The sequence below is a fragment of the Scyliorhinus torazame genome, chromosome 3, assembly GCF_047496885.1.
Source record: "Scyliorhinus torazame isolate Kashiwa2021f chromosome 3, sScyTor2.1, whole genome shotgun sequence".
Classification (NCBI taxonomy): Eukaryota; Metazoa; Chordata; class Chondrichthyes; order Carcharhiniformes; family Scyliorhinidae; genus Scyliorhinus; species Scyliorhinus torazame.
In genome coordinates, this window is record NC_092709.1 from 51,200,278 (window position 1) to 51,220,419 (window position 20,142).

The 20,142-nt window shown below is 47.1% G+C and overlaps 1 protein-coding gene across 3 annotated transcripts in view; it reads right to left on the reverse strand.

The window, feature by feature from the left end:
* The window catches only part of intu (inturned planar cell polarity protein), a 125,927-nt gene that overhangs the window by 79,669 nt on the left and 26,116 nt on the right, over positions 1–20,142 (reverse strand). For all 3 annotated transcript variants that reach the window (XM_072495678.1, XM_072495679.1, XM_072495677.1), the window contains exons 2-3: positions 19,231–19,847; positions 11,459–11,544 (exon numbers count right to left, since the gene is read on the reverse strand). In XM_072495678.1, coding sequence (XP_072351779.1) covers positions 11,459–11,544; positions 19,231–19,847 — 703 coding nt within the window. The remainder of the gene's footprint in view (positions 1–11,458; positions 11,545–19,230; positions 19,848–20,142) is intronic.

Below are 20,142 nucleotides of genomic sequence, written 5' to 3' on the forward strand. Positions count from 1 at the left end.
AAAACAAGAACCCCCCCCCGCGAGAAAGTCAAGGAACGGTTGCCAGTGCCTGGAGAACCCCTGCACAGACTCTCGCAAGGCAAACTTTATCTTCTCCAACCTGAGAAACCCCGCCATGTCATTGATCCAAGCCTCAACGCTTGGGGGCTTTACGTCTCTCCACATTAGTAAGATCCTTCTCCGGGCTACCAAAGAGGCAAAGGCCAGAACTCCGGCCTCTTTCGGCTCCTGCACTCCCGGCTTGTCTGACACCCTAAAATATTGCTATCCCCCAGCTCGGTTTTACCCAAGTATCCAAGACCTTGGACATAGCCTTTGCGCATCCCCTCCAAAACCCCACAAGCGCCAGACATGCCCAGAACATATGGCCGTGGTTTGCTGGGCTCCCCGAACACCTCACACACCTGTCCTCTACCCCAAAAATCTTACACATCATCGCCCCTGTCATATGCGCCCTGTGCACCACTTTAAACTGGATCAGGCTGAGCCTGACGCAAGAAAAGGAGGAATTAACCCTGCCCAGGGCGTCAGCCCACAGGCCCTCAGCCAGCTCCTCCTCCAGCTTGCCCTTCAGTTCCTCCACCGAGGCTTCCTCCGCCTCCTGCAGCTCCTGGATAACTCGCCGAGACCTTACCCTCTCCGACCCACACGCCCAAAATCACTCTGTTCTGTATCCTCCGGGCAGGCAGCGGCGGGAATACCCCTACCTTCCTCCTCACAAACGCCCTAACCTGCATATACCTGAAGGCATTTCCCAGGGGTAACCCAAATTTCTCCTCCAGCGCCCTCAGACTGGCAAAAGTCCCATCAATGAATAAGTCCCCCATCCTTTTAATTCCCGCCCGATGCCAACTTAGGAATCTGCCATCCATCCTGCCCGGTGCAAACCTATGGTTGTTCCGTATCAGGGACCAGATTGAGGCCCCCATCTCCTCCGTGTCGTCTCCACTGCCTCCAGATCCTCAATGTCGGCGCCACCACCGGGCTCGTGGTGTACCGCGTCGGTGGTAGCGGCAACGGTGCCGTCACCAGTGCCCCCAGGCTAGTACCTACACATGACACCGCCTCTAGTCTTTTCCACGCCACCCCCTCTCCCTCCATTACGCATTTCTGAATCATTGCCACATTAGCAGCGCAGCAATAGCTGCACAAATTCGGCAGCGCCAGCCACCCCCCCCCCCCCCCCCCCCCCCCGACTACGCTCCAAGAACATAAGAACTAGGAGCAGGAGTAGGCCATCTGGCCCCTCGAGCCTGCTCCACCAGTCAATGAGATCATGGCTGATCTTGAACAGTCTCTTAACCCTCGGGGTCTTGCTTGCCTATACAAACCCCATAATGCTCTTGCTCACTCGCTTGAAAAAGGCCTTGGGGTGAGAATAGGCAGGCACTGGAACACAAACAAGAACCTAGGGAGGACCGTCATCTTAATGGATTGCACCCATCCCGCCAGGGAGCGTGGCAACACGTCCCATCTCTTAAAGTCCTCCTTCATCTGGTCCACCAACCGCGCCAAGTTGAGCTTATGCAGGACCCCCCAACTCTTGGCCACCTGGATACCCAAATACCGGAAACTCCTCTCCACCCTCTTGAGCGGTAGCTCCTCCAGCCTCTTCTCCTGACCCCTCGCATGCACCACAAAGAGCTTGCTCTTCCCAACATTGAGCTTGTATACGGAGAAGTCTCCAAACTCCCTAAGGGTCTGCATGACCTCTGCCATCCCTTCCACTGGATCCGCGATATACAAAAGCAGGTCATCCGCATATAATGAGACCCGATGCCCCTCCCCGGACCAACCCCCTCCAATTTCTAGACTCTCTTAGTGCCATGGCCAGCGGCTCAATTGCCAGGGCAAACAGCAAGGGGCGCAGGGGGCACCCCGGTCTCGTCCCACGGTACAGTCTGAAGTACTCTGACCTCAATAGATTTGTCGATACACTCGCCACCGGAGCCTGATACAACAATTTGACCCACCCTATGAACCCCTCCCCGAACCCAAACCTACCCAGTACTTCCCACAGGTCCTCCCACTCCACCCGATCAAAGGCCTTCTTCGCGTCCATTGCCGCCACCACTTCAGCCTCCTCCCCCCCCCCACTCTGAGGGCATCATGATCACATTCAGGAGCCTCCACACATTTGCATTCAATTGCCTGCCCTTCACAAACCTCGTCTGGTCCTCGTGTGTCACTCCCGGGACACAATCCTCAATCCTAGTGGCCAGGACCTTCGCCAGCAACTTAGCATCCACATTTAGGAGCGAAATCGGCCTATACGAGCCACACTGCAGCGGGTCCTTGTCCCGCTTGAGGATAAGCGAGATCAGTGCCTGAGACATTGTCGGGGGAAGAATCCCTTCTTCCTTCGCCTCGTTGAAGGTTCTCACCAGCAACGGACCCAACAGTTCCACAAACCTCCGATAGAACTCGACCGGGAACCCATCCGGCCCCGGGACCTTGCCCGCCTGCATGCTCCCCAACCCCTTAACCAGCTCCTCCATCCCGATCGGGGCCCCCAATCCTTCGACCTGTCCCTCCTCCACCCTCGGCAACCTCAATTGGTCCAGGAACCGCTGCATCCCCTCTTCCCCCCCCTGGGGGTTCTGACTTGTACAGGTTCCTGTAGAATTCTCTAAAGACCTCAGTTATTTTGGCTGGACTCCACACCGTGTTTCCCCCTCTGTCCCTGATTCCTCCAATTTCCCTAGCCGCCTCCTTCCTACGTAGCTGATAAGCCAGCATCCGACTCGCCTTCTCCCCATACTCATACGCTGCCCCCTGTACCTTCCTCCACTGGGCCTCAGCTTTCCCTGTAGTCAACAAATCAAACTCAGTTTGGAGCCTCCTGCGCTCCTTTAGCAGCCCCTCTTCAGGAGATTCCGCGTATTTCCTATCCACCCTCAGGATCTCCCCCACCAATCTCTCCCTCTTCTCCCTGTGAGCCCCGATTGAGATTAGCTCTCCCCTGACCACCGCCTTCAGCGCCTCCCAGACCACACTCACCGGTACCTCCCCATTATCATTGGCCTTTATGTACCTTTGAATGCACCCTCGGACCCGCCCACAGACCTCCTCATCCACCAGCAGTCCCACATCCATGCGCCACAGCGGGCGCTGGCCCCTCTCCTCCCCCCAACTCCAGCTCCACCCAATGCGGGGCGTGGTTCTAAATCTCTATTGCCGAGTACTCTGTCCCCTTCACTCTTGGGATCAACGCCCTACTCACCACAAAGAAGTCTATCCGTGAATAGGCCTTGTGCACATGGGAAAAGAATGAGAACTCTCTCGCCGCTGGCCTGGCAAACGTCCACGGGGTCCACTCCCCCCATCTGATCCATAAACCCCCTCAGAACCTTGGCCGCAGCTGGCCTCCTGCCCAACCTCGACCTAGATCGATCCAGTGCCGGGTCCAGTACCGTATTGAAGTCCCCCCCCCATTATCAGGTTCCCTGCCTCCAGATCCGGGATCCGGCTCAGCATGCGCTTCATGAACCCTGCATCGTCCCAATTCGGGGCATATACGTTCACCAGCACCACCTGGGCCCCCTGCAGCCTACCACTCACCATCACATAACGGCCCCCTTTATCCGCCACAATACTCACTGCCTCGAAAGTCACCCGCTTGCTCACCAGGATTGCGACCCCCCTGTTCTTCGCATCCAGCCCAGAGTGAAAGACCTGCCCCACCCATCCCTTCCTCAGCCTGATCTGATCCGCCACCTTCAGGTGCGTCTCCTGCAACATAGGAGGACGTCTGCCTTCAGTCTCTTTAAGTGCGCAAACACCCGGGCCCTCTTGACCGGCCCATTCAGGCCTCTCACGTTCCACATGATCAGCCAGATCGGGGGACTACCCGCCCCTCCCGCCATCTCCTTTCTTATGCCAGCCACGTGCCCACGCCTCCCGCACTCTCCAGCCCCCCAGATGGGGTCTCCCCGCCCCGACTCCCCCTCTTACTTCCAGCTCCCCCTCAGTCAGTACAGCAGCAACCCAGATCCCCCCCCACCCAACCCCCCACTCCCTCGACCAGGCAATTGCTTAGCCCCCCCTGCTCCCCCCATTGCACTCCCATTAAGTCAGCTGACTCCTGCTAAAGTTAACTTTAGAAACAGAAACAGCCCATTATTATACATAACACTACTTATTCAAAACAGCGTAAAAGTGATTTTCACCAAATCGCCACTGCAATGCTCTCCCCAAGTTTGTGTCTTTAGTTCACATCTAGCCTTTTGTCCTTGATGAAAGCCAATGCATCGTCTGGTGTTTCAAAGTAAAATTCCCGGTCCTCAAACGTGGCCCAAAGACGGGCCCGATACAGCATCCCGAACTACAGCACCCAGGTCTTGATATATGCGCAACTCACAATTCTCCCACCTGCTGCTCCGTTCTTTCTTGGCCCATCGCAGAATAAGTTCCTTGTTAAGGAAGCGGTGCATTCGTGCCACCATCGCCCTCGGCGGCTCATTCGCTCGGGTCTTCTTCGCAAGGGCTCTATGTGCTTTATCCACTTCCAGAGGCCGTAGAAACGCCCCAGCCCCCATCAACTTTTCCAACATACTTACCACATAAGCCCTCGCGTCCGATCCCTCACTGCCCTCAGGGAGGCTGACGATTCTCAAGTTCTATCTCCTGGACCTGTTCTCCAAGTCCTCCAGCTTCTCTTGTATTCTTTTCTGGCGGTCATTCATCATCTCCAGCACGGTTATATATTCCTCATGCTCGGACAACGTTTTCTCCACCTCCTGAATCGCACGCCTGTTGGTTTCTTGAACCTGCACCACCTGATCAATCGATGCCTTAAATCGGGTTCAGAGTGTCTTTCTTAAGCTTGGCGAAACATTCTCAAAAAACTTCACCAGCTGTTCCGTCGATCACTGTGCCGTCTCCCCGCGGGCCTGCTTCTCCGCCATGTTTTCACGCGTTGCCGGCTCTACCTGCGTCTTTCTTGTTCAACTTAGTCTTCTTACACGGCCACTTCTAGTCCAATTCTCCATACACTAGTGGGGGATCTCTCCTCACCGTCTCACTCTCCACCGATTTATCCAATAAAATTCGGGGGGAAAACGGGAGAAAGGTCCAAACATTCCGTCACAAGCGGGAGCTATCAAATGCGCGACCTGCTCCTCCATGGCTGCCACCGAAAGTCTCAGGAAAGCATTTTATGAAGGGGTAATTCTGAGAGCAAGAAAAATGAGAGAGAGAGAGAGAGAGAGAGAGAGAGAGAGAGAGAGAGAGAGAGAGGGAGAGAGAGGGAGAGAGAGGGAGAGAGAGGGAGAGAGACAACACTGGAATAAAATTGTATTAAACTACCTATTCCCCAGCCACGCAGCCATTATTATGCGTGACAATTTCTGTGATTTTCGGAGCTGGGTTTGAAAGCAAAAGTAACTCGTATTACATATTAACTGCTCTTCCACAACGATGGCTGGCAAATATGCAAGAACATCAAATCAGCCAAGCAAGGCAGAATAGTCTTTGTGGGATTTTATATTCTGCAGTCAAAACATTTACTTTAACTGCATTTCTTTATTTAATGTTGATCTTGGAACTCAAGAACAGCAAAAACAGAAAGTGCATACAAGCTGTGACAAAATTCAGGGACAACATGAAAGTTTGGAGGAAAGGTCAAAACAAAATGTTAAATTTTTTATAAATTCTTCATTTGTATTACATTAAGTAACTTTACCGTGCACTCCAAATGTGGGTCTGCTGTTGATACATCCTCTGATTCAATAATGTCAGCCATTCTCTAAAATGATCTGATTGGCACCACATCTGGGATCTCTTGTACCATTGTGCCATGGACAGTTTGTTATTCCACCATGCAGATCTTTCCCTCATCACACGGGCAGCAAAACCCTTGATAAGGACAAAAGCCCTCCAGCGCTGCACCTGGGTTCTCTTTATCTTCCTGACTTGCAGTCACATCCTTCTGACTATGAACCAGGCCTACACCATAACCTAACAATTGAGAGATGAGGCAAATCTTTCTATGCTTCTATGAGAGATAAGCAGATTAGTTCCAGTGAAAAAGACAGATAGGAGGAGGTTTAGTAAGGTTATTTAAAAAATAATTATGAAACGTTTAGATCAGAATGAAAAAGGAAAACTATTTCTTCTTGTTTGGGAGTCAGTTAGTTTTCAATCTACTACGATTAATAGGAGAATAAGGAGTGAAGTTTGGATAAATGTCTTTAAGTAGAGGGCTGCTGGGCAGGTTAAGGCAGCAATGTTGTATCTTAGAAGAGAAAATGAAATAAATATCTAAGCAGACTCTGACCTGCTCTTGTAGCCACGGTATTTATATGGTTACTCCAGTTCAATTCTGGTCAATGGCAACTCCCAGGATGTTGAAAGTGCCTGGCACTTGTGTTGCGTGAATATCAGAGGCCTTGCTCTGAGTGGCCCATTTGTTTATTTGATCTTACCATTGCTGGGCAGAAAAGTCTATGGCCAACAGCAAGATCACGCAGGAGAGAGAGAGAGAGAGAGAGAGAGAGAGAGAGAGAGAGAGAGAGAGAGCGCTAGAGAGAGAAAGAGAGAGTGTGAGGGGCAGAGAGAGTGGGAGAGAGAGAGGGAGAGGGCAGAGAAGAGAGGGCAGAAAGAGAGAGAGAGAGGGTAGAAAGAGAGAGAGAGGGAGAGGGCAGAGAGAGAGAGAGAGAGAGAGAGAGGGAGAGAGGGAGAGGGCAGAGAAGAGAGGGCAGAAAGAGAGAGAGCGAGAGAGAGAGAGAGAGAGGGCAGAAAGAGAGAGAGAGAGAGAGAGAGAGAGAGGGCAGAAAGAGAGAGAGAGGGAGAGGGCAGAGAGAGAGAGAGAGAGAGAGAGAGAGAGGGAGAGGGAGAGAGAGAGAAAATAAATTGAAATGCTCAGTTGTGAAAAGTCAGTTTGGTATATTATGCATTAGAGAATATAGAAGGAAACTATTGTATGATCACACTGCTACAACTCTTTTAAAAATATATAACCAGTAAAATGTAAAGCTGACAATGTAGAATTTGTTCCAATTTTTACTGAATGTTGGCAGTTTATAGATATCCACTTCCTGTTGAAAAAGTTACGAATCACATCTCACCTCCCATTGTGAACATCTGGAATTTGGTCTTATTAAATGAACTGTACAATTCAAGACAGCTGCTCACATTCAGCTAGAACTTTTAAATTCAGACTAACAGATAAGATCAAAATAGAAAATGGGGCGAAATTCTCCGGTATCGGCGCGATGTCCGCCGACTGGCGCCCAAAATGGCTCAAATCAAGTCGGGCATCGCGCCGCCCCAAAGGTGCGGAATGCTCCGCATCTTTGGGGGCCGAGCCCCAACCTTAAGAGGCTAGGCCCGCGCCGGACAAATTTCCGCCCCGCCAGCTGGAACATATTGAAGCTAATTGTGGTTTTAAATTAAATTTACAATTTTGAAATTCAATGGAAGCCAGGGTACAGTAAAAAACTGTTCAATTTTAAAGGAAAAGAGAATTGAAGAAAATAGAGTTGACACAAAACATGAAGGTTTTACAATGAGCACAAGCAGTGGATGGCCTACAACACATGGGCCAGATTAATTAAAATTGCATGAAATTAAGAAGTCACTTATGGATCTATTAAATGACTTACTGCAAAATGCTATTTCATGATTAAGCACACAGTTAGGCAAAGATGTTTTAACTTAAAGGGAATCTGTAATCATCTTAATTGCTCATGAGGCGTCGTGGCTGTCTGGAAGCCCACGGAAGGCGTCACCGGGCATCTACCGGCCACGTCTTGCTCCCGGTCGGGCATAATGCTGCCGGTAGATCGCACACATGGTTTCTTCGGTTCCCAAGAGTCAGATTTGATTTGAAACGTTAACTCTGTTTCCCTTTCCACAGATGCTGCTGGACCTGCTGCGTTTTTCCAGCACATCCTGTTTTTATTCAAGATCTCACTTAGCCACTCGATTTTGCTTTTACAACCATGCCAGTAGGTTTGGCTGGCAGCCATGGCAGTAGCATAGGCCAAATGGACACATTGTATACTTAGTACAGATGAGCTAAATGATCTTGCAGCTCGTTTAAATTAGCTTCATGATTTATGCTAAAAGTATAACACTACAATTATGGTAACTAAATAAAACTATTTACAGAGAAACCTGTAAATTATAGACATGCAAATGGTTGGTCAGCTATCTTTAGTTGCAAGTGCTCTTATTTTGAAAATGGGCATTTATAGGCCTCAACAAATTTTCCTAATCTTGAACCAATCAAGGTTATGCTCATCATCCAAATCACCTGCAACAATAACCCTGGAAATCTGGAAGGAGATAACAAAACTGGTGTGCCAAGTACAGTGAATCTGTTCCTAACGGCACTCTCAGATCACATGGGAAGGCAGTGTCTTACACCATAGAATTTACAGTGCAGAAGGAGGCCATTCGGCCCAACGAGTCTGCACCGGCCCTTGGAAAGAGCACTAAAGTATTATACCTTTGAATAAATGTTTTCATGTGCATAAATGTTTTCATGCGCCCGGTTTCAATTAATTAAACCACATGTTTATCCAATCCCTAGATGATTGGGTTGTGGGCGAGTGTTGGAGGGTTGCGGAGTGTTGTGGTAATGCCACCAGACTAGCAACCCAAAGGCCCAGGTTAATGCTCTCGGGTTGAGGGTTTGGATCCCACCATGGCAGTTTCTGGGATTTAAATTCAGTTAACAAATCTGGAATGAAAAGGCAAGTCTTGGCAATAGTCACCATTGGGTCACTATTGCAGATTGTCTTAGAAACCCATATGGTTAACTAATGCCCCTTTAGGGAAGGAAATCTGCCAGTCTTACCTGGTCTGAGCAACATGTGACTTCAGACCCACACCAATGTGGTTAACTCTAAATGTCCCCTAAAAGGGTTTAAGTAATCAATAAATTGTATCAAAGCCTACAAAAAGAATTGAATTTGTACAGATTACCCAGCATCAATCAACCTAGGCACTGGAAACGAGAATGGTAAGCATAGCCCTCTCAACCTTGCAATGTCCTCCTTATTAAGGCACGGTAACACAGTAGATAGTACTGCTGCCTCATAGAGCCTGGGACTCTGGTACCTGTGTGGAGTTTGCACATTCTTCAGTGTCAGCGTGAGATTCCTCTGGGTGCTCCAGTTTCCTCCCACAGTTCAAAGGTGTGCAGGTTAGGTGGTTTGGCTATGCTAAATTGCACCTAGGTGAGGTTACAGGGATATGGCGGGGACTTGGGCCTAGGTAGTGTGCTCTTTCAGAGGGTCGTGCAGACTGTAATGATATGTAGAATATCATTTGTGTATATAACCTAATAACCAAACTGTATATAAACATTATTGCCTGCATGCATAGATGTATTCTAGCATCCGGCCACAGGTGGCATGGCGACAAGAGGTTACTGGAGGACATCCACATGTGGGAGACAGGGGGTGGGATTCTCCGAAATGGAGGCAGAGTGTCCACGCCGTCGCGTTTTACGACGGCGTGAATAGGCCGCTCCCACGTCGAATTCTGGCAGTGACTAACCTCGCGGAGCACTCCGGCCCCGCACAAACATGGCGCTGGGGTTCTGCGGCCGGTCGCGCAGGGAAGTGGGGGGGGGGTTCCGGCCCGCCGATCGGTGAGCCCCGATCGTGGGCCAGACCCGTTCCCCTTCCACCCCCATGGGCCGTTCCCCCAAGCCTTCGCGACGAGTACCCGCCGGCAGCGACCAGGTGTGGTCGGCGCAGGCGGGACTGGCCGTTTACGGGCCGGAGAATCTGCGGCCCAGCCGTGGATAACGACCGCGCCGCGCCAACGCGACTCTCCATACCTCAGAGAATCGTGCACCTGCGTTGTGCGAAAAACTGGCGCGGCCGCCGATTCTCCCAGCCGGTGTGGCTTCTGAGAATCCCGCCCAGGATGTCTTCCACCATCCGAGCACAGATGGCCTGGCAACAGGAGGAACCCACATGTGGGGGAGACAACCTGGACAACAGGCACAGGATGCAGTCGCAAATTGAGCAGCTCCTGAGTCAACAGTAATTAATAATAGTTAATCACAGTTGTTTGTATTTAGCCATTGTATCCAACTGTAATCTTAGTAGACATCATAGAAACCCTTTAGTGTTTTAGTTAATTAATAAACAGTTTTGTTCATTTACAAAGCCATATGTTCTCTGATCACTTCAAACTACAAAGACCTCGCCATCTGTGCATACAGAGAACATTACACGGACTTGATAGGCCGAATGGTCTCTGGGGATTTGTTCTATTCTGAACATCTAGGGGTTTGTGTCAAACTTTGGGAGAGCTGTCCCACAGACTAGGCAAGCAATAGCCTGGTATAATCATCCTCACAGCATCAGTTATGGGAAAATGTCCCAGACATCACCATTGCTGGGTATGCCCTGTCCCAATGCGAAGATAGACCCACCAGAGGTGGCCCGGCTTGGGTTACTATCTGTGTGGAGTCTGCACGTCCTCCCCGTGTCTGAGTGAGTTTCCTCTGGGTGCTCTGGTTTCCTCCCACAGTCCAAAGATGTGCGGGTCTGATGGATTGGTTGTGCCAAATTGTCCTTAGTGTCCAAAAAAAAGGTTAAGTGGGGGTTACTGGGTTACGGGGATAGGGTAGAGACGTGGGCTCGAGTAGCGTGCTCTTTGTAAAGGCCAGTGCAGTCTCGATGGGCCAAATGGCCTCCTCCTGCACTGTAAATTCTATCATTCTATGATCCTCAAGTCAGATTAGTTAAGGAAATGCACAAATGTTTGCCTTGTTCAGTCTGAACCCAGATGCCCTTTCAACTCGTTGCACCATTATCAGCTGGCACTCTCAGTAACTTGTCTCACACCTTTTGAAAACCTTTAAAAAAGTGTAAGGGCAAGTCCAGCTGACAGGAGATGCTGTTACATCCCTTCACATGACCAAATCTGGACCATTAATTTAAAGAAGTGACCAGAAGAAAATAAATAAATAAATTCAGGCATGATTGGCATTCAACTTATCTTATTAATGGTTCCATTAAAAAAATAAAGAGAAGACAAATTAGTTAGCTTTGTGCTTTCCATTTAGGTGTTAATTCTTAATACACTATCCTTACTTAATGGTCCTTGGGAAATGAACATTATTCACCGTAACAGACATACTTTAAGTGCCCAGTAATAACCACTAAATTAAACAGAACATAAATATGATTACAAAATAAGAAGGCTGGGATGAACACCACAAAAATAAGCAAATGAAACATTCTCAAAATGCAGTATCACAATTATTAAAAGTCACAGAGGTAACTCTCTGATTTCAGCACATGCAGCAGGATTGTCTGTCTGATTTTAATGCCAATCATTTGAATGGAATTGAAATCAGACAGGTCGTATGACTGGTCCACTTTAACAAGTTTCCAACAATTGCCATTGTTGAAACCAAAGGGAATATGCAAAGTAGTTTCCACAATAGGCAGTACTGTTCCAACATCAATGATATTGATCATAAACATACCTGCATTGGACCTGGAATACATGATAAAACCCGCTCGATGTTCTCAGTGGTTACTTCTACGTCATTCACAGCAACTAGAGCATCACCTGATAGGCAAAGTCCAACATTAGTACTTGCTACTATTTTAACAATTTAGGAACTTCACAACCAAACAAACAAATATTGTCTGAATCTTCAATTATTTTCCAAACTCAGTTACTAAATTACCGCCTTATTTTAGAGTTACATTCATTGCAGTGGACTCAACAGTGTTTTCCCACATAAAATTGTTGCTTATGACACTGGGAAAATCTGAGGAACAAAGAGGCCTTGGCGTGTCCATCCATAGATCTTAGAAGGCGGAAGGGCAGGTTAATAGGGTGCTGAAAAAGGCACATGGGATACTTGCCTTTATCAATCGAGGCATAGATTACAAAAGCAGGGAGGTCATGTTGGAGATGTATAGAACTTTGGAGAGGCCATAGCTGGAGTATTGTGTGCAGTTCTGGTGCTACAATATAAGAAGGATGTGATTGCACTGGAGGGGTGCAGAGGCGATTCCCCAGGTTGCCTGGGATGGAACTTTTAAGTTATGAAGAGAGGTTGGATAGGCTGGAGTTATTTTTGTTGAAGCAGAAAACGCAAAGTGCAATGGAGAGCATTGCCTTAGAAAGCAGAAAGTAAAGAGTAGCGGTAGGAGGATAGTTGTTCAGACTAGAGGAAGGTAGAAAGCAATGTTCTACAAAGCCAGTGATCGCCATGGCTCAGTTGCTATCATTCTCACCTCAGGCACAAGGTTCCAGGTTCAAGTCCTACTTCAGGGCTCAAGCCCAAAAATTAAAGTTGACACTCCACTACTGAGGGAGGCAATGTCAGAACTTTTTTTAATGAGACTGGGGGCCTCATCCACATGTTTGGGTGGATGCAAAAGATCCCATGGCACTATTTTCAATAAAAGGGGTTATCTTTGGTGTCCTGGCCAATATTTATCTCTCAATTAACATTCAGTTTCTCACTTTAAAGTGTAGGTGATGTGTTTTTTTTCTACCATAATGCACCATCTCGCACTGATGTTGAATTTTATTTTCTACTTCACGACTATATAATCTGTTTTTAGTTATCTCATTGCTGTTTGAGGAGAAAACTTGCAGATTGGGCAGTTAAGTGAAAACTCTACATCAAAATAAATGAATGCGAGGTGACGTACTTTGGTAGCAAAGCAAACAATCTACATCTTAGTAAGAAAGAAATTGAATGGGTAGAACAGCAAAGGGAACGAAGGGATACATGCACAAACATTACTTTGTGGGCACTACATGCCAACACTGCCCTACAATTGAACCAAAAAGATTTCGGCGTGAGAACAGATGGTGAGTCAGTTTCAGCGGGAGCATTGCGGAAGTGGTTGCTGGGAGGTAAGTCTGTCCTTTAAAAGCACTTGTCTTTGCAGGGGCAGGCCAGTCGATTTCGGCGTGAGAACAGCTGGTGAGTCAGTTTCAGCGGGAGCATTGCGGAAGTGGTTGCTGGAAGGTAAGTCTGTCCTTTAAAAGCACACGTCTTTGCAGGGGCAGGCCAGTCGATTTCGGCGGGAGTGGAGCTGGCTGGTTAGTCAATTTCAGCAGGAGCTGAGAATTTTTTTTTTTTTTTTTTTAAATTAGTTTTTTAGGCGGGAACAGGAAGTCGACCCACGGACGTCTGGGAAGACCCTCACCAATAAATTCTGGTGGAGAGGAAACCCGAGACACTACACGTGTAGTGTCTCCCACCCCCCCCTCCTCCTCTAACCTAATAATAAAACCCATTGGTCTGAGGTAAGTACCATATTTTATTATATTATTATTATTTTTTATAAAAATTTAATTTAGTTGTTAGCCAGATCTTGGTAGAAAGTTAGAGGAATGGCAGGGAAGGGAGTGCAATGTTCCTCCTGCAGGATGTTTGAGGTGAGGGATGCAGTTAGTGTCCCTGCTGATTTTACCTGCAGGAAGTGCTGCCATCTCCAGCTCCTCCAAGACCGAGTTAGGGAACTGGATGGAGCTGGAGTTCGAAGAACTTCGGATCATTCGGGAGGCAGAAGGGATCATAGATAACAGCTTCAGGGAATTAGTTACACCAAAGATTGGAGATAGGTGGGAAACTGTAAGAGGGACTGGGAAAAAGCAGTCAGTGCAGGGATCCCCTGCGGTCGTTCCCATGAGAAACAAGTATACCGCTTTGGATACTTGTGGGGGGGGGGGGGGAGACTTACCAGGGGTAAGCCATGGGGTATGGGCCTCTGGCACGGAGTCTGTCCTTGTTGCTCAGAAGGGAAGGGGGGAGAGGAGCAGAGCATTAGTAATTGGGGACTCTATAGTCAGGGGCACAGATAGGAGATTTTGTGGGAGCGTGAGAGACTCACGTTTGGTATGTTGCCTCCCAGGTGCAAGGGTACGTGATGTCTCGGATCGTGTTTTCCGGGTCCTTAGGGGGAGGGGTAGCAGCCCCAAATCGTGGTCCACATTGGTACTAAAGACATAGGTAGGAAAGGGGACAAGGATGTCAGGCAGGCTTTCAGGGAGCTAGGATGGAAGCTCAGAACTAGAACAGAGTTGTTATCTCTGGGTTGTTGCCCGTGCCACGTGATAGTGAGATGAGGAATAGGGAGAGAGAGCATTTAAACACGTGGCTACAGGGATGTTGCAGGCAGGAGGGATTCAGATTTCTGGATAACTGGGGCTCTTTCTGGGGAAGGTGGAACCTCTACAGACAGGATGGTCTACATCTGAACCTGAGGGGCACAAATATCCTGGGGGGGAGATTTGTTAGTGCTCTTTGGGGGGGTTTAAACTAATGCAGCAGGGGCATGGGAACCTGGATTGTAGTTTTAGGGTAAGGGAGAATGAGAGTATAGAGGTCAGGAGCACAGATTTGACGTCGCAGGAGGGGGCCAGTGTTCAGGTAGGTGGTTTGAAGTGTGTCTACTTCAATGCCAGGAGTATACGAAACAAGGTAGGGGAACTGGCTGCATGGGTTGGTACCTGGGACTTTGATGTTGTGGCCATTTCGGAGACATGGATAGAGCAGGGACAGGAATGGATGTTGCAGGTTCCGGGGTTTAGGTGTTTTAGTAAGTTCAGAGAAGGAGGCAAAAGAGGGGGAGGAGTGGCGCTGCTAGTCAAGAGCAGTATTACGGTGGCGGAGAGGATGCTAGATGGGGACTCTTCTTCTGAGGTAGTATGGGCTGAAGTTAGAAACAGGAAAGGAGAGGTCACCCTGTTGGGAGTTTTTTTTATAGGCCTCCTAATAGCTCTAGGGATGTAGAGGAAAGGATGGCGAAGATGATTCTGGATATGAGCGAAAGTAACAGGGTAGTTATTATGGGAGACTTTAACTTTCCAAATATTGACTGGAAAAGATATAGTTAGAGTACAATAGATGGGTCGTTTTTTGTACAGTGTGTGCAGGAGGGTTTCCTGAAACAATAGGTTGACAGGCCAACAAGAGGTGAGGCCACGTTGGATTTGGTTTTGGGTAATGAACCAGGCCAGGTGTTGGATTTGGAGGTAGGAGAGCACTTTGGGGACAGTGACCACAATTCGGTGACGTTTACGTTAATGATGGAAAGGGATAAGTATACACCGCAGGGCAAGAGTTATAGCTGGGGGAAGGGCAATTATGATGCCATTAGACGTGACTTGGGGGGGATAAGGTGGAGAAGTAGGCTGCAAGTGTTGGGCACACTGGATAAGTGGAGCTTGTTCAAGGATCAGCTACTGCGTGTTCTTGATAAGTATGTACCGGTCAGGCAGGGAGGAAGGCGTCGAGCGAGGGAACCGTGGTTTACCAAGGAAGTGGAATCTCTTGTTAAGAGGAAGAAGGAGGCCTATGTGAAGATGAAGTGTGAAGTTTTGGTTGGGGCGATGGATAGTTACAAGGTAGCGAGGAAGGATCTAAAGAGAGAGCTAAGACGAGCAAGGAGGGGACATGAGAAGTATTTGGCAGGAAGGATCAAGGAAAACCCAAAAGCTTTCTATAGGTATGTCAGGAATAAGCGAATGACTAGGGAAAGAGTAGGACCAGTCAAGGACAGGGATGGGAAATTGTGTGTGGAGTCTGAAGAGATAGGCGAGATACTAAATGAATATTTTTCGTCAGTATTCACTCAGGAAAAAGATAATGTTGTGGAGGAGAATGCTGAGCCCCAGGCTAATAGAATAGATGGCATTGAGGTACGTAGGGAAGAGGTGTTGGCAATTCTGGACAGGCTGAAAATAGATAAGTCCCCGGGACCTGATGGGATTTATCCTAGGATTCTCTGGGAGGCCAGGGAAGAGATTGCTGGACCTTTGGCTTTGATTTTTATGTCATCATTGGCTACAGGAATAGTGCCAGAGGACTGGAGGACAGCAAATGTGGTCCCTTTGTTCAAAAAGGGGAGCAGAGACAACCCCGGCAACTATAGACCGGTGAGCCTCACGTCTGTAGTGGGTAAAGTCTTGGAGGGGATTATAAGAGACAAGATTTATAATCATCTAGATAGAAATAATATGATCAGGGATAGTCAGCATGGCTTTGTGAAGGGTAGGTCATGCCTCACAAACCTTATTGAGTTCTTTGAGAAGGTGACTGAACAGGTAGACGAGGGTAGAGCAGTTGATGTGGTGTATATGGATTTCAGCAAAGCGTTTGATAAGGTTCCCCACGGTAGGCTATTGCAAAAAATACGGAGGCTGGGGATTGAGGGTGATTTGGAGATGTGGATCAGAAATTGGCTAGCTGAAAGAAGACAGAGGGTGGTGGTTGATGGGAAATGTTCAGAATGGAGTACAGTCACAAGTGGAGTACCACAAGGATCTGTTCTGGGGCCGTTGCTGTTTGTCATTTTTATCAATGACCTAGAGGAAGGCGCAGAAGGGTGGGTGAGTAAATTTGCAGACGATACTAAAGTCGGTGGTGTTGTCGATAGTGTGGAAGGATGTAGCAGATTACAGAGGGATATAGATAAGCTGCAGAGCTGGGCTGAGAGGTGGCAAATGGAGTTTAATGTAGAGAAGTGTGAGGTGATTCACTTTGGAAGGAATAACAGGAATGGGGACTATTTGGCTAATGGTAAAGTTCTTGAAAGTGTGGATGAGCAGAGGGATCTAGGTGTCCATGTACATAGATCCCTGAAAGTTGCCACCCAGGTTGATAGGGTTGTGAAGAAGGCCTATGGAGTGTTGGCCTTTATTGGTAGAGGGATTGAGTTCCGGAGTTGGGAGGTCATGTTGCAGCTGTACAGAACTCTGGTACGGCCGCATTTGGAGTATTGCGTACAGTTCTGGTCACCGCATTATAGGAAGGACGTGGAGGCTTTGGAGCGGGTGCAGAGGAGATTTACCAGGATGTTGCCTGGTATGGAGGGAAAATCTTATGAGGAAAGGCTGATGGACTTGAGGTTGTTTTCGTTGGAGAGAAGAAGGTTAAGAGGAGACTTAATAGAGGCATACAAAATGATCAGGGGGTTGGATAGGGTGGACAGTGAGAGCCTTCTCCCGCGGATGGATATGGCTGGCACGAGGGGACATAACTTTAAACTGAGGGGTAATAGATATAGGACAGAGGGCAGAGGTAGGTTCTTTACGCAAAGAGTAGTGAGGCCGTGGAATGCCCTACCTGCTACAGTAGTGAACTCGCCAACATTGAGGGCATTTAAAAGTTTATTGGATAAACATATGGATGATAATGGCATAGTGTAGGTTAGATGGCTTTTGTTTCGGTGCAACATCGTGGGCCGAAGGGCCTGTACTGCGCTGTATTGTTCTATGTTCTATGTTCTATAAAAAGGATTCCACTACTCAGCTTCGAATTATTGTATGACTATAGGCAATGAATCATACAGTCATGATGCAATCATTATGTACTGTAAGGTGGTTCTGGACTCCTCTTTGCTGCCAAATATTGACTACAGGCTGTCTGGCATGCTATCCAATTCACAAGCATTTTGTTGTCCATCTCCAGCAGCATTCTTGTGAAGGCTATCTCAAGTGTTCATCCCAGTTCTCTTCAGCTAACTCATCCCTTTGAGCTGATGAGCTGGCACCTGGATTATTCTTGCCCCCTTCCCAAGCTGCAGGATACACTTGTCCACTGTTGCACCATGTGCAGATCCTCTTTCTATACAATGTTCTAAAATATGCTACATCGGTATCTCCGCTGATGGGTACAATTATAAAATCAAATGACTATGCAGAGCTCAGAGCCCATCCTTTTTCAGCATGGAAGTGGCTGCCGGCTCTACTTGCAAATTTGTGGACCCAAATAGTCCACCAGCAGATGTTACAACTTTCAATGTAGCATCAGCAGCAGCCACCCAACAGTCTACTTGGTATTTCCTCACTGCCTAGCCATGTTGCACTTCATTATTTGAAAACAGAAAGGTACAAGGCTAAGATTGTGGTACAGGGAGGTGCAGAGGTAAGAGATGCATGCTTATATCATCAGCAGTTTGTAAATTAGGCAGATTTGCCAGGTGAGAAGACGACGACTGGATATGAGAACATCTTCTTTGATGATTTCAGCCCTGCCCTTAGTATTGGCCGGTCCAATAATGGCCAGCAACAGCTCCACCACGTAAGTTAAGACATTCAGACACACCTGCACCCTCCTATTATATCCTGCTGATTTGGTTGTGCACTACCTTATCATGCAGAGAGGGTGAAGTTGTGTCAGTGTGTTATGCAATTTGTTTGGATGATTTGGTCACAAGCAATTTAATTACTGCTTGTGTAGTCACATAACATATTTAGGTTGGGACTGGATCCTAAACTGAACAGCCGATCATAGTAAGCAGAATCTAAAGTCATTACTAGAATCACTTTCATATTGCAAAATGTAGATCATCAGTTTCAGAAGTCTCTCATACAAGAGCATAAAATCATGTATACATTACATTGTTACACACCAGCTCTTTAAACTTCTATTCAAATTTCTTCACAACCAGATGGCTCCTGAGAAGTCAATTGGAATTCAAAGACAAAATAAAAAAATTCTCCAGCTGCTTGGTAACCATGATATTGAAGGCCTGCAGCATTGGCTTGCCAACGTGCTAATTCAACCTTTTCCGACTTGAATAGCTTCACTTTCATTTCAAAAGGCATTTGAACTTAGTTAAAAATTCAAATTTAATAACTAATGCATTATGGCACCTCAAAATTGGTGTCGCGCAACACTTAGGAGAAATATTACAGAAATAGTAGGGAAATATAGGAAGTTCCGTTTTATATCAAATGAATGTTTGGGTTACATTTTTAATTTAATTTAAACTACTAGTGATGTTGTTAAGGGGTCTGTTACATTTCCTGTAAATGTAACTGCCATTATTAAATACTTTTTTGGGCAGTGTGGCAGTACATAAATTCTATTGTGCTGCACCAGGGAGTGAAAAAGAAGTCTTGCTTTTATATATAGTACATTTAATGATCTCATGATATCACAATGAACTGTTTTTGAAATGGAGGCGCATTGTAGTATAGGAAACACAGCAGCCAATTTGCACAGTAGGTGCACATTTTAATATCAACACTGATACTCTGCACTGTCATTTCCAATATTAGTTACTGGCTGTATGAACAAGGATGACACGTTTGCAATCATCAGCATTATAGTGATAGTAACAAACAATTACGGCAGCGGCTGTAGATTGTTATTGAATACACAAGGTGTAGTAGTGTTCTGATTGCTTTTGTGATTGTGACAGACCATACAATTAATTTTACATATTTTTATCAGTACAGAAAAAACACATCTTTCTCGCATAATATTTTCACACTTACCGATTAATATTTGACCACATTTCATTGCAGCACTGCCATGGACCAAACTGTGTACAACAAGTTGCTCTTCAGTTGTCATTTTTGTGTCTGTCAATCTGTCAGAGTGCTTTCCTACCACCGGGTTTTTCCTCGAAGGCTGGTGAATAATCCCCACAAAAGCCTCCAAAAGCTTTGTCCCCTTGTCTAATGATTTGTCACTTATTTTGTTTGGATTAACATAAACATACACATCCTTGTAAAATAACAGTACTGAAACACCAATTTTGGGATTTGTCTGGTGCCTTAATATTGAAGCAGGTCCTGGTGGCTGACTACTTCTCTGTTCAGTGTCTTTGCTGGAAACAGCTTTGCTGCAAGAATGTGTGTACCTCACTTTTTTCTTTTTTAAAACATTGGCAAGCTTTTTAAGTTTAAGCTTGTGTTCATGTTTGCAAGCCTCCTTTGGCTTGTGGTCAGTAATAACCTCTGCTTCTTTCTCACTAAATCTGACATGATTGATCAGAGATGCCGAAGTTGAATTTGCTTGGATCAGCACATCTTCCTCGCTTTCACTCAGTTCCAGGTAGAATAGCTCACCGTTTTTCTGCACATCATCCAGCCACTCTGGCTCAAGATCGCTGCAACAACAGAAAAGGTGACAAGTGATTAAGAAGGAATACGAGGAGAGGAGAACACCAAAGTCCTCTTGCTGGGCAGCTGCAGCCTGATTTGTTGGGAATTCTTCAGAGTACCTGTTCTGGATCATAATAGGCTGCATAAATCAGGTGGCTGTAGCCATGAGAGAGGAAAGAAAACACAGAATACACCCAGAGTTTCAGTCGGCTGTCCTTAGCAACACCATAAACAGCATACACAATCATTCACAAAAGTGAATTTTGTTGAACAATAGCTTTGCAATCACCCTCAAAAATA